The sequence below is a fragment of the Pseudophryne corroboree genome, chromosome 12 (genome assembly GCF_028390025.1).
Source record: "Pseudophryne corroboree isolate aPseCor3 chromosome 12, aPseCor3.hap2, whole genome shotgun sequence".
Classification (NCBI taxonomy): Eukaryota; Metazoa; Chordata; class Amphibia; order Anura; family Myobatrachidae; genus Pseudophryne; species Pseudophryne corroboree.
In genome coordinates this window covers 92449753-92464049 of record NC_086455.1, presented here as the reverse complement: position 1 = coordinate 92464049, position 14297 = coordinate 92449753, and the positions used below count along the sequence as shown (strand labels likewise).

General features: G+C 47.7%; 1 protein-coding gene across 4 annotated transcripts in view; it reads left to right on the top strand.

The window, feature by feature from the left end:
* Positions 1–14297, top strand: part of KNL1 (kinetochore scaffold 1) — a 431776-nt gene that overhangs the window by 272702 nt on the left and 144777 nt on the right. For all 4 annotated transcript variants that reach the window (XM_063947793.1, XM_063947791.1, XM_063947792.1 and 1 more), the window contains 2 exons: positions 11530–11597; positions 12437–12535. In XM_063947793.1, the coding sequence (XP_063803863.1) occupies positions 11530–11597; positions 12437–12535 (167 nt within the window). The remainder of the gene's footprint in view (positions 1–11529; positions 11598–12436; positions 12536–14297) is intronic.

Genomic DNA, 14297 nt, shown 5'->3' with positions numbered 1-14297 from the left:
AGGCGATCCCACTAGATCACCAGGGCATGGGTGCAGGTCAGGTTTTCTCTTAAAACCTTTTTATGTGTAGCCCGCTGTACCAGGTGGTTTTGCCAGCAGAGGGGATAAGGCTTAGACCTGGAGCCCCTCCCCCAGCCCCAGGGCGCAATTTCCAGTAAATATTCCCGCCCTGGAGCTGCAGATCTGTCTCTCCCTCACTCCCTGTCAGTGTTTGGGCGCCATTTCTCTCAGCTACACTTTTCCTGGGACTGCTTGGGCAAATCCTCCTTTGTAAAGCCGCCTGGTTGTCAGCGCTGTGACGTTACATGACACTTAAGTATTCTACATGTCAATTAGACAGTGTTAGTTAAGAAAGAGAGTGCATTTAGTCAGGGTTTTCTGGTACAAGTACCCTGTGATATACATTCCGTTCTTACGGTGCAGTGTTATATCTATTGATTACCGAGCTATATACAGGTTGAGTATCCCTTATCCAAAATGCTTGGGACCAGAGGTATTTTGGATATCGGATTTTTCCGTATTTTGGAATAATTGCATACCATAATGAGATATCATGGCAATGGGACCTAAATCTAAGCACAGAATGCATTTATGTTTTATATACACCTTATACACAGCCTGAAGGTCATTTTAGCCAATATTTTTTTATAACTTTGTGCATTAAACAAAGTGTGTCTACATTCACACAATTCATTTATGTTTCATATACACCTTATATACACAGTCTGAAGGTCATTTAATACAATATTTTTAATAACTGTGTGTATTAAACAAAGTTTGTGTACATTGAGCCATCAGAAAACAAAAATTTCAATATCTCGCTCTCGCTCAAAAAAGTCCGTATTTCGGAATATTCCGTATTTCGGATATTTGGATATGGGATACTCAACCTGTATCCAGTGCAGTATTATTGTTGGTAATAACCTCTGCATTGTATAGCTGTGACTATATGTGTGTGCATTAGCTTGCTGAGTGATTTCCATTTCGTGTCTCACTCAACTTGCTATCCCTATATTCTATAACCTGAGGGGGCTTGGTGCGTCAGGTTTTATAATAGTATAGGATATTCACAAGATATGCTCTAATACGTATTTTTCTCTGTGATTTTAGTAACCATATCTCTCCTGTATCTCTGGTTGTGCTGACTACACTGTGCAGGGGTTTGGGCAAGAGGTATTGTGCTGCTGACAATTGTACTGTGTTACCTGATATTGCAAGTTATATCATGTCTGCTTCTGAAGGTAACGGTTCTGGGGCTGAACACACTGCCGGTGTTGCTGAAGCCATAGATCCCTATGAGGAGACTATAGCAGCTACGGGCTCTGGTTCTGGGGTTTCCTTGCCCCCCAGTGGGACTGTGGCAACGGGGGTCCATAATGACCCACCGTGGGCTACTTTCTCCACTCTTCTAAATATGCTAGTTACTCTACTAACACCCCTTATGGGACCTCCTATGCCGGTTCAACCGTATGTGGTCCCCGTGGCTAACCCGCCGTGGGCAGATAACTTGTCTGCTCAATTGAAAAAATGTAACCAGTCCTTGACTACTAAAAAGTCTGACCCTCGCTCGCCTAAGACCATGGGGTCCCCTAAGCGAGCTCTTACCTCCTCACAATCCACTGCTGTCACTGACACCTCGTCTGATGAAGATGGCGCTTACACTGACCCCACAGATTCTGACACAGATACTGCTGATGGGGAGGGTAGTTCACATGTGGATGTGCCTGATCTTTTGGAGGCCATTAAGTTGATTCTACAGATTACGGATGATCCCGAGCCATCCGTCCCTCCTAAGAAACCAGATAGGTTCAAGCGTCAGAAGGTGGTTAAACAAGTTTTCTCTTACGTCCTAGAGGATGCTGGGGACTCCGTAATGACCATGGGGTATAGATGGGCTCCGCAGGAGACATGGGCAGTATAAAGAACTTTAGACTGGGTATGCACTGGCTCCTCCCTCTATGCCCCTCCTCCAGACCTCAGTTAGATCCTGTGCCCATAGGAGAATGGGTGCATTACAGGGGAGCTCTCCTGAGTTTCTCTGATTAAAAGAATTTTGTTAGGTTTTTTATTTTCAGGGAGCCCTGCTGGCAACAGGCTCCCTGCGTCGTGGGACTGAGGAGAGAGAAGCAGACCTACTTAAGTGATAGGCTCTGCTTCTTAGGCTACTGGACACCATTAGCTCCAGAGGGATTGGAACGCAGGTCTCACCCTAGCCGTTCGTCCCAGAGCCACCCCGCCGTCCTCCTTGCAGAGCCGGAAGATAGAAGCCGGGTGAGTATTAGAAGAAAGAAGACATCACAAGCGGCAGAAGACTTCTGATCTTCACTGAGGTAACGCGCAGCGGTAATGCTGTGCGCCATTGCTCCCACACACAACACACACTGAGGCACGGATGGGTGCAGGGCTTAGGGGGGGCGCCCTGGGCAGCAATATAAAACCTCTAGGCTGGCATTTTAGTATATATGGGCTGCGGAGGCAATATATATATACAAATCCCGCGCCAGTATTGTATTTATGAGCGGGACCGAAGCGTGCCGATGAGGGGGGCGGTGCTTGATTCCACAGCACTGACCAGCGCCATTTTCTCCACAGCACACTGCAGAGAAGCTGGCTCCCCAGACTCTCCCCTGCTGAACACGGTTACAGAGGGCTTAAAAAGAGGGGGGGCCACTTAATTTGGCAGTGAATGTATATTGAATAATATTAAAGCGCTGTGTGTCTGGGAAATAGTTTTCCAGGGTCATTGGCGCTGGGTGTGTGCTGGCATACTCTCTTTCTCTCTCTGTCTCTCCAAAGGGCCTTATTGGGGGACTGTCTCCAGATTGGATATTTCCCTGTGTGGGGGGGTGTCGGTACGCATGTGTCGGCATGTCTGAAGCGGAAGGCTCTTCTAGGGAGGAGGTGGACCAAATGAGTGTGGTGTCTCCGTCGGCAACGCCGACACCTGATTGGTTGGATATGTGGAATGTTTTAAATGCAAATGTGAATTTATTACATAAGAGATTGGATGAAGCGGAGTCCAGGGAAAATGCTGGGAGTCAATCTTTGCCCTTCACTATATAACAGGGCCCTTCTGGGTCTCAAACGCCCACTATCCCAAGTAGCAGACACTGATACCGACACGGATTCTGACTCCAGTGTCGAATACGATAATGCGAGATTGCAGCCAAAGTTGGCAAAAAATATTCATTATATGGTTATTGCAATAAAAGATGTGTTGCATATCACTAATGACCCCTCTGTCCCTGACACGAGGGTCCACATTTTTAAAGAAAAGTAACCTGAGGTTACTTTCCCCCCTTCTCATGAGTTAAATGAGTTGTTTGAAAGGGCTTGGGAAACTCCAGACAAGAAATTGCAGATTCCCAAGAGGATTCTTGTGGCGTATCCTTTCCCGGCTAAGGACAGGATACGGTGGGAATCCTCCCCCATGGTGGACAAGGCGTTAACACGCTTATCCAAAAAGGTGGCGCTGCCGTCTCAAGATATCGCCGCCCTCAAGGATCCTGCTGATCGCAGACAGAAGACTACCTTGAAGTCGATTTATACACCTACTGGTACCTTGCTCAGACCGACAAAAGCATCTGCTTGGGTTTGTAGCGCTGTAGCAGCTTGGACTTATACCTTGTCTGCTGAAATTGATACTCTGGATAAGGATACCATTTTATTGACCTTGGGTCATATTAAAGATGCTGTACTATATATGACAGATGCTCAGATAGACGTTGGCCTACTGGGTTCAAGAGCCAACGCCATGGCGATTTCTGCTAGGCGAGCCCTGTTGACCCGCCAATGGACGGGTGATGCCGACTCAAAGAGGCATATGGAGGTTTTGCCTTACAAAAGGTGAGGACTTATTTGGGGAAGGTCTCACGGATCTGGTTTCCACAGCTACTGCAGGTAATCTACTTTTTTACCTTATGTTTCCTCACAGCCAAAGAAAACGCCACATTATCAGATGCAGTCCTTTCGGTCGCATAAGTCCAAAAGAGGTCGGGGATCTTCCTTTCTTGCCAGAGGTAAGGGAGGAGGGAAAAATCTGCCAGCTACAGCTAGTTCCCAGGAACAGAAGTCCTCCGCGGCATCTACTAAATCCACCGCATGGTGCTGGGGCTCCGCTGAGGGAGTCTGCCCCAGTGGGGGCACGTCTTCGACTTTTCAGCCACGTCTGGGTTCAATCACAGGTGGATCCCTGGGCAATAGAAATTGTATCCCAGGGTTACAAGCTGGAATTCGAAGATGTGCCTCCTCGCCGGTTTTTCAAATACCACCTTCTTCTCCAGAGACGGAAGTAGTTTTAGATGCAATTCAAAAACTGTGTCAACAACAAGTGGTGGTCAAAGTACCCCTGCTTCAACAGGGGACAGGGTTCTACTCAACCCTGTTTGTGGTCCCGAAACCAGACGGTTCGGTCAGACCCATTCTGAATTTGAAATCCCTAAACCTATACTTGAAAAGGTTCAAATTCAATATGGAATCGCTCAGAGGGGTCATCGCCAGCCTGGAGGAAGGGGGATTTTATGGCGTCTCTGGACATAAAGGATGCATAGCTGCATGTCCACATATATCCTCCTCATCAGGCGTTCCTGAGGTTTGCGGTACAGGATTGTCATTACCAATTTCAGACGTTGCCGTTTGGGCTTTCCACGGCCCCGAGGATTTTCACCAAGGTAATGGCGGAAATGATGGTGCTCCTGCGCAGGCAGGGAGTCACAATTATCCCGTACTTGGACGATCTCCTGATAAAGGCGAGATCGAGAGAACAGTTACTGAAAAGCGTGGTACTCTCCCTGAGGGTGTTGCAACAGCACGGCTGGATTCTCAATCTGCCAAAGTCTCACAGTTGGTTCCAACGACCCGATTGCCTTTCTTAGGCATGATTCTGGACACGGAACAAAAAAGGATTTTTCTTCCAAGGGAAAAAGCCCAGTTACTCCAGATCTTGGTCAGGGACCTGTTGAAGCCGAAAAGGGTGTCGGTCCATCAATGCACTCGAGTTATGGGAAAAATGGTGGCGTCTTACGAGGCCATTTCCTTCGGCAGGTTCCATGCGTGGACTTTTCAGTGGGACCTTCTTGACAAATGGTCCGGGTCCCATCTACATATTCATCAGAAGATCAGCCTGTCCCCCAGGGCCAGGGTATCTCTCTTATGGTGGCTGCAGAGTGCTCACCTTCTAGAGGGTCGCAGGTTCGGCATTCAGGACTGGGTACTGGTGACCACGGACGCGAACCTCCGAGGATGGGGAGCAGTCACACAGGGCAGAAACTTCCAGGGTCTGTGGTCAAGCCAGGAGGCTTGTCTACACATCAACGTACTGGAATTGAGGGCCATACACAACGGCCTACGTCAAGCGGAGAATTTTCTTTGCGACCTACCGGTTCTGATTCAGTCAGACAACGTCACGGCTGTGGCTCATGTAAACCGCCAAGGCGGAACTAAGAGCAGAGTGGCGATGGCGGAGGCCACCAGAATTCTTCTCTGGGCGGAAAATCATGTAAGCACTCTGACAGCAGTCTTCATTCCGGGAGTGGACAACTGGGAAGCAGACTTCCTCAGCAGATACGATCTGCATCCAGGAGAGTGGGGACTTCATCAAGAAGTCTTTGCAGAGATTGCAAGCCAGTGGGGACTGCCTCAAATAGACATGATGGCGTCACGCCTCAACAAAAAGCTCCTGAGGTATTGTGCCAGGTCAGGGGACCCTCAGGCGGTAGCAGTGGACACCCTGGTGACTCCGTGGGTGTTTCAGTCGGTCTATGTGTTCCCTCCTCTTCCTCTCATCTCAAAAATATTGAAAATCATAAGACGAAAAGGAGTACAGGCAATTCTCATTGTTCCAGATTGGCCTCGAAGGGCCTGGTATCCGCAGCTGCAGGAAATGCTCACAGAAGATCCGTGGCCTCTTCCTCTCGGAGAAGACCTGTTGCAACAGGGGCCCTGTCTGTTCCAAGACTTACCGCGGCTGTGTTTGATGGCATGGCGGTTGAACGCCGGATCCTAGCTGAAAAGGGCATTCCGGAAGAGGTCATTCCTACTTTGATAAGGGCTAGGAAGGAGGTGACAGCGTAACATTATCACCGTATCTGGAGGAAGTATGTGTCTTGGTGTGAGACCAAGAATGCTCCTTCGGAAGAATTTCATCTGGGCCGTTTTCTCCACTTTCTACAGACTGGAGTGAATCTGGGCCTAAAATTAGATTCCATTAAGGTACAGATTTCGGCCCTGTCTATTTTCTTTCAGAAGGAATTGGCTTCTCTACCAGAAGTCCAGACTTTTGTGAAGGGAGTGCTGCATATCCAGCCTCCTTTTGTGCCCCCAGTGGCGCCATGGGACCTTAACGTGGTGTTACAGTTCCTTAAGTCTCACTGGTTTGAGCCTCTTCAAACCGTGGAATTAAAGTATCTCACTAGGAAAGTGGTTATGTTGTTGGCCTTGGCATCTGCAAGGCGAGTGTCTGAGTTGGCGGCTTTATCTCACAAAAGCCCCTATCTGATTTTCCATGTGGACAAAGCTGAGTTGCGGACTCGTCATCAATTTTTGCCTAAGGTGGTTTCCTCTTTTCATATGAACCAACCTATTGTGGTGCCTGTGGCTACAAGGGACCTGGTGGATTCAGAGTTCCTTGATGTGGTCAGGGCTTTGAAAATTTATGTAGCCAGAACGGCTAGGGTTAGGAAAACACAGTCTCTTATTGTCCTCTATGCAGCCAACAAGGTTGGCGCTCCTGCTTCTAAGCGGACTATTGCTCGCTGGATCTGTAACACGATTCAGCAAGCTCATTCTACGGCTGGATTGCAGTTATCTAATTCGGTAAAGGCCCATTCCACTAGGAAGGTGGGCTCTTCTTGGACGGCTGCCCGGGGCGTCTCGGCTTTACAGCTTTGCCGAGCGGCGACTTGGTCGGGTTCGAACACTATTGCTAAATTCTACAAGTTTGATACCCTGGCTGATGAGGACCTCATGTTTGCTCATTCGGTGCTGCAGAGTCATCCCCACTCTCCCGCCCGTTTTGGAGCTTTTTGTATAATCCCCATGGTCATTACGGAGTCCCCAGCATCCTCTAGGACGTAAGAGAAAATAAGATTTTAAACCTACCGGTAAATCTTTTTCTCCTAGTCCGTAGAGGATGCTGGACGCCCGTCCCAGTGCGGACAACATGCTGCAAGACTTGTATATAGTTATTGCATACATAAGGGTTATGTTAAAGTTTTGATCAGTCTTGACTGATGCTGTTTGTTTCATGCTGTTGACTGGTTCGTATATCCAGGTTATACGGTGTGGATGGTTTGGGCTGGTATGAATCGTGCCCTTAGATTAACAAAATCCTTTCCTCGTACTGTCCGTCTCCTCTGAGCACAGTTTCACTAACTGAGGTCTGGAGGAAGGGCATAGAGGGAGGAGCCAGTGCACACCCAGTCTAAAGTTCTTTATAGTGCTCATGTCTCCTGCGGAGCCTGTCTATACCCCATGGTCCTTACGGAGTCCCCAGCATCCTCTACGGACTAGGAGAAAAAGATTTACCGGTAGGTTTAAAATCTTATTTTACCTCACTCTGACCACCTAGTGGATGTATGTCAGGAATCCTGGGGAAACCCAGGAAAGAAGTTTGTGCCTCAAAAGAAGATGCTGGCTCGCTATCCCCTCGCGCCAGTGCTGTCTAAAAATTGGAAAACTCCTCCAGTAGACTCGCATGTGGCTAGGATGGTGGTTTCCTCAGCTCTACCTGTCACTACCGTCACGTCTCTAAAAGAGCCTACGGATAAACGTGTGGAGGGTTGTCTGAAAGCGATTTACACCCTCACGGGTGCTGCACAAAGGCCCACTATTGCAGCAACATGGGTTACAGAGGCTTTTAAAGCATTGGCCCTAGAGTTGGAAGCTGAAATCTCTTCTGACCATGCTAGACAATGCTTGTCATATATTGTCATAGCTTCTCTCTATATTAAAGAGGCGGCTTCTGATGCCGGTATTCTAGCAGTCAAGGCCTCTACTACGTCAGTCCTGGCTTGCTGGATATTGTGGCTGAGATCCTGGTCTGTGGATCTGGACTCTAGAAAAGCCCTGGATGTACTCCCTTTTCAAGGGAGATATTCTGTTTGGGGAGGACTTAAATAAGATAGTGGCTGACTTGGCTACTGCCAAAACTGTCTGTCTGCCAAGTACCGCTCCTTCTGTGTCGAAGGCTAAAGGTACTTCCTTTCTCCCCTTTTGTCCTTCAGGTAAAGCAAAAGGTCAGGCGCACCACAAGCAGGACTGCACTTCCAAACCTGGTAAGCCAAAGCCCAAAAGAGCCTGGGCTGCCCGTCAGCCAGCTTCCAAGACGGATAAGCCTGCCGCATGACGGGGCGGGCCTCCCCCTGGGGGACAGGCTTCTAGGATATACCCAGGAATGGTTGAAGACCACTTCAGATGCCTGGGTACGGGAAGTCGTCACTCGGGGTTACGCTGTAGCCTTCAAAAACAGTCCCCCTCAACGATTTTGCCTGACAGTCGTCCCTTTGGACCAGACAAAGGCAAAAACTCTACATTCGGTGGTACAGACCCTCCTGGACACAGGAGTGGTAGTACAGGTGCCTCTTGCTCAGAGAGGCCGGGGGTACTATTCGCCGCTGTTTCTAGTCCCGAAACCAAATGGGTCCTCCCGGCCCATTCTCAACCTCAAGGCATTGAACAAGTTTGTGAAAGTCTCCAAGTTCCGTATGGAAACCCTTCGCTCTATAGTTCTGGCCTTGGAACCTGGGGATTATATTGTCTCCCTGAATATACATGATGCTTACCTGCATATTCCGATAGCAGTGTCGCATCAGCAATACCTGAGGTTTGCAATTGGCAACCTCCATTACCAGTTTCGGGCGTTACCTTTTGGTTTAACTACGGCTCCGCGAGTCTTTACCAAAGTGATGATGGTGGTACTCTGCCGTCAAGGGGTCAGGATCCTACCGTATCTGGACGACTTGTTGATCCTGTCAAATTCCCCAGAACTTTTCCTGCGTCATCTGGATATGACTGTCCGGTTTCTGCAAGCCCACGGGTGGCTCATCAACTGGAAGAAATCCTCCCTGGTCCCTGCTCAGAGCATGGTGCACCTGGGAGCGCTATTGGACACTCACAACCAGCGGTTGTTCTTGTCTCAGGAGAAAGTCCTGAAGCTTCAGGACAGGATTCGTTGCTCCCTTTCTCGTCCGCAAGTGTAGATACATTCGGCGATGCAGGTGCTGGGCCTCATGGTGTCAGCATTCGACATGGTGGAGTATGCTTAATTCCATTCTCGCCCCCTCCAGAGGCTGATTCTGGCCAAGTGGGACGGCCTGCCTCACCGGATCAGGTCTCACATGATCTCATTGCCTCTGGAGGTCCGTCTGTCGCTGCGCTGGTGGCACCAGGACCAACGATTGTGCAGGGGCCGTCCCTTCTGGATATCCGACTGAGTCCTGTTGACGACAGATGCCAGTCTAAGAGGTTGGGGCGCGGTGCTGGAGCAACACTCCCTTCAGGGTCTGTGGACCAAGGAGGAGTCTCTCCTCTCGATCAACATTCTGGAATTGCGGGCGGTCTTCAACTTGTTGAGCCTGGCCCAGCATTTAATTCAGAACCGTCCTGTTCAAGTACAGTCTGACAAAGCCACCACAGTGGCTTACATAAATCATCAAGGCGGCATTCGAAGCCGTTTGGCAATGAAGGAAGTCTTACGGATTCTGCAATGGGCGGAACGCCATCTACCGGCCATATCGGCAATATTCATTCCGGGAGTCCTGAATTGGGAAGCGGACTTTCTCAGTCGTCAGGACGTACACGCCGGAGAGTGGGGCCTCCATCCAGTAGTGTTTCAACCCCTAGTGGAAAAGTGGGGCCTTCCAGACGTGGATCTGATGGCGTCTCGACACAACCACAAGGTTCCGGTCTTCGGAGCAAGGACAAGGGATCCGCAAGCAGCATTCGTGGATGCGCTGGTGGTGCCGTGGAAGGAACATGTTCATAAGGTTCTATGCCTTCGATACTGACGCTTCTCAGGATGCTTCCTTTGGACGCCGGGTTTTTGTGCCCGCTACAGTGCGTCCCCTCCCATAAGGAACTGCTTTAGGACATCCCCCTATGTCTATCCTTGTGGAGCCCAGTGTACCCCGCAGCAGAAAACGAGTTTTATGGTAAGAACTTACCTTTGTTAAAACTCTTTCTGCGGGGTACACTGGGCTTCACAAGGCGCCCATCCTGAGGCACTTAGCGGCTAATGCCATACCAACCCAAAGAAGCTAACACTTCTCCTGTCGTGAGAGTGTGGTGTATGTGGCTACTAACCGTTGTCTCTCTTCCTGCTACTGCAATGGGCTGGTTAACTAAAAACTGAGCTCCTGTGCAGGGAGGCGGTGTTATAGAGGAGGTGGCGCTATGCATCTTGGGTACAGTCAAAGCTTTTAGGCCTGTTGGTGCCTCGGATCAAGATCCTACTCTACACCCCCTATGTCTATCCTTGTTGAGCCCAGTGTACCTCGCAGAAAGAGTTTTAACAAAGGTAAGTTCTTACCATAAAACTCGTTTTCTGTTATCCAACACCGTTTTTGCTGAAGAGATGGCTATCAGAGATTTCAGCTTTAGGATACAGTCACAGGCTGCTATGCTCCACTCTGCTCCATGCGACAATTCTGTATGTGCATAGCTGTGCATATGGCTGTACAATCACATTGCTACCAAATAAATCACCATACTGGTTAAGTACTGGGCTGTTCGTTGTCCCAGCGGATCCATTAGTGTGTACAACAATTCAGCCATACCACCGCTACCTGTACACAAACATTCCAACACAAAGTACTTTGCTAGATTACTGATCAATTTGATTTTTTACATTTGTACATTTGTGTGCAAAGGAGCAACAATGTAGCGGCAGTGGCTTTTTCGTCCAAGTTCTGTTGTGCTTCACCTGCGACTTTGTATGTATATAAAACTAATTCCTGTGCTTTTAACGTTGCATCTCTAGTATGCAAGAGTTGTGTTTCACTGTCATGCAAATGAGACCTAAAATGTAAAGGGTGATGGTACACTCCGTCTCTTTGAGCGGCTGTTGTGTCAGGCGTCCTGCACCATATGGTGTATAGACACTAAATGTATGAGGACCAAGCTCTATCATTGTTTAAGAGGAAGAAACAGTCTATTACCTTTCTTTACTTTAAAAGATTTACAGGCTCATTTATCAATGAGTGATCAATTTCACTGTGAGTGATAAATTACTCCAGCCAATCAGCTCCTACCTGTCATTTTTTAGATACAATCTGTAACATGGAAGTTAGGAGCTGATTGGCTGGTGCAATTTATCACTCATTGATAAATGAGCCCATTTATTTGTGAGTAATTCCGTATGTTGGCTAGAGACGGAGGCCATTGGAGGAAACGGCTAGACCGAAGGAAGCAATTACCTGGTGCGTATAGACGAGCATCTAGATGCATCTCCCTTTTTTCAATTCATTGCTACACCCCAATGTGTTTGAAAGATTCTGAGTGGTGATGCTTAGAAATGATTTCTTTTTCACACAGGTCAGCAGTACTCTCAGATGGACTCTCAGTTACCATGGGATTCTGGATGTGAGCAAACCCTATGGCAGGTATGTTGTAGTCTTCACTTTATTCTAAAACAGGGATGGGGAACCTTCGGCCCTCAAGCTGTTGAACTACACATCCCAGCATGCCCTGCAACATTTTTAGCATGGTCATATAGCAAAAATGTAGCAAGGCATGCTGGTATGTGTAGTTCAACAATAGCTGTAGGGCCGAAGGTTCCCTCATCTCAGTTATGCATCTTAAAGATGGCCCTGTTACCGTTCCTTTCTGTGTGGATTGCAACATTTTTATCTTTTCTGTTTCCAATAGCGCAGTCCCTATGAATTAAGTTAGTACTGTGGCAAGGACAGCATGATTTCACCTGATTTAAATGTGAAACAGCAGGATTGATTAAATATAGTCCAGGTCTTTTCTAAGATCCCATATGAACCACAGCTAGGCTAATTAGCAGCACCTGTCAGCTAGCTTTAAAACTGTCAGTGCAAAGGAATAATGCTCCTGATGCTGCACAAGCTGGCCAGGAGATAGGCTAGGAGTGTGGGGCTACGGTAGGAGCCATTGGAGTTGGTACCAACTTTGCTCAGAAGATTGTAAAACTGTTATGCTGTTAGCTGTACTCTGCTTCCTGATTTTAACCTTGTGCTGTGTGCAGGTGTAAGTCTCATCCTTTGTCACAGTACGGTTTCATCTCGTGCCATATATTATGACCATGCCGTGTGGATAAGTTAGGGAAAACAAATCTATACAGGAATTCAAAAAGACGTTCTAAAATCCTAAATGTATGCTATACAAACCATTTTTGTTATATTTATTTCAGACGATATTAATCTGTTATGATTTACAATAATGATTTTCAAGATCACCATTTCATTTTCTTCCCCAGAAATTCCAGGATGGAACAATTACAACAAAAGAGTTTTTTATACTACTTCGGATCCGTATTTTAATACAGAAGCCAAGATACAGTGAACTTCCAGCAAATGTATGATTTCCTTTTTGTAAATGTACATCCATATAGCTTCTCTCTAGTGGAGAACTTTTTAATTTATTGATAGAACACATACCTTGTAAAGAAAGGGTTGAGTATGTGTTATTTTATATATGGGAATGATGAACAAAACTTTAGGTCTAAGGGGTCAATCCAATTGCGGGTGATGTTCTCTATAGCCACACTTTTACAGCAGCTCGTATTCGCATAATTTTTTTTAGTGGCCTGTATACAAAATTGTGCATATTCGGGAAGGGATCGGGTCAAGAGGGGTGAGTGATGCGGTGCCATTGCCGGGGTTTCTGCACAGTTGCAACAGCAATTCGCACCCTTCGTCCGCAATTGGATTAACCCCTAAGATTTTTTTGTGAAAATATACAGAAAGTTGATAAATTCTAGTACCATTAATCTTGTATTTTGTTCCTTGAAACATTTTGTTACAGAGCTGTTCAATGAACCATAGAGTTGTTCGGGAATCTGTTTATTTGATTAATGTAGAATGTGTTTAAAGAGTTGGAATAATATCATTCTCCGTTCTGATTGTTACTAGACTTATGGGAGGAGTTTGAAACCTTTTTTCATTTAAAGTATTTGTTGTCCCTTTTACACTTTTTTTTTCTCTGGCTGGGTTCACAGGATAACATTGGGATATTGTCGAGTGACAGCGAAAATGGCACCAACACGATCACGAGCTTTCTGGCCTCCCAGGATGCATTGGGGGCTCCACTATATAGTCCCGCCCACTGACTCAGTCAGATCAGTTTTTTGCTTGGTGTGGCAAGAAGCCGCATGGTCACAGGGCTGCTGTGAAAGCAGCCTCAAGTTTTCATTACGTTATTTTTATAGACTTACTATAATGTTTCTCTGACGTCCTAGTGGATGCTGGGACTCCGTCAGGACCATGGGGAATAGCGGCTCCGCAGGAGACAGGGCACAAAATTTAAAAGTTTGACCACTAGGTGGTGTGTACTGGCTCCTCCCCCTATGACCCTCCTCCAAGCCTCAGTTAGGTTTTTGTGCCCGTCCGAGCAGGGTGCAATCTAGGTGGCTCTCCTAAAGAGCTGCTTAGAAAAAGTTTGTTAGGTTTTTTATTTTCAGTGAGTCCTGCTGGCAACAGGCTCACTGCAACGAGGGACTTAGGGGAGAAGAAGTGAACTCACCTGCGTGCAGGATGGATTTGCTTCTTAGGCTACTGGACACTAGCTCCAGAGGGACGATCACAGGTACAGCCTGGATGGGTCACCGGAGCCGCGCCGCCGACCCCCTTGCAGATGCCGAATAGAGAAGAGGTCCAGAAACCGGCGGCAGAAGACGTCTCAGTCTTCATGAGGTAGCGCACAGCACTGCAGCTGTGCGCCATTGCTCTCCGCACACTTCACACCAGCGGTCACTGAGGGTGCAGGGCGCTGGGGGGGGCGCCCTGGGCAGCAATGTAATATACCTATTCTGGCTAAAATATATCACATATAGCCCCTGGGGCTATATGGATGTATTTAACCCCTGCCAGGTTCCAAAAAAAACCGGGAGAAGAAGCCCGCCGAAAAGGGGGCGGGCCTATTCTCCTCAGCACACAGCGCCATTTTCCTGCCCAGCTCCGCTGCGAGGAAGGCTCCCAGGACTCTCCCCTGCACTGCACTACAGAAACAGGGTAAAAACAGAGAGGGGGGGCACTTATTGGCGATATTTATAATATTTGAGCTGCTATGAAGGGAACACACTTATTAAGGTTGTCCCTATATATATTTATAGCGCTTGG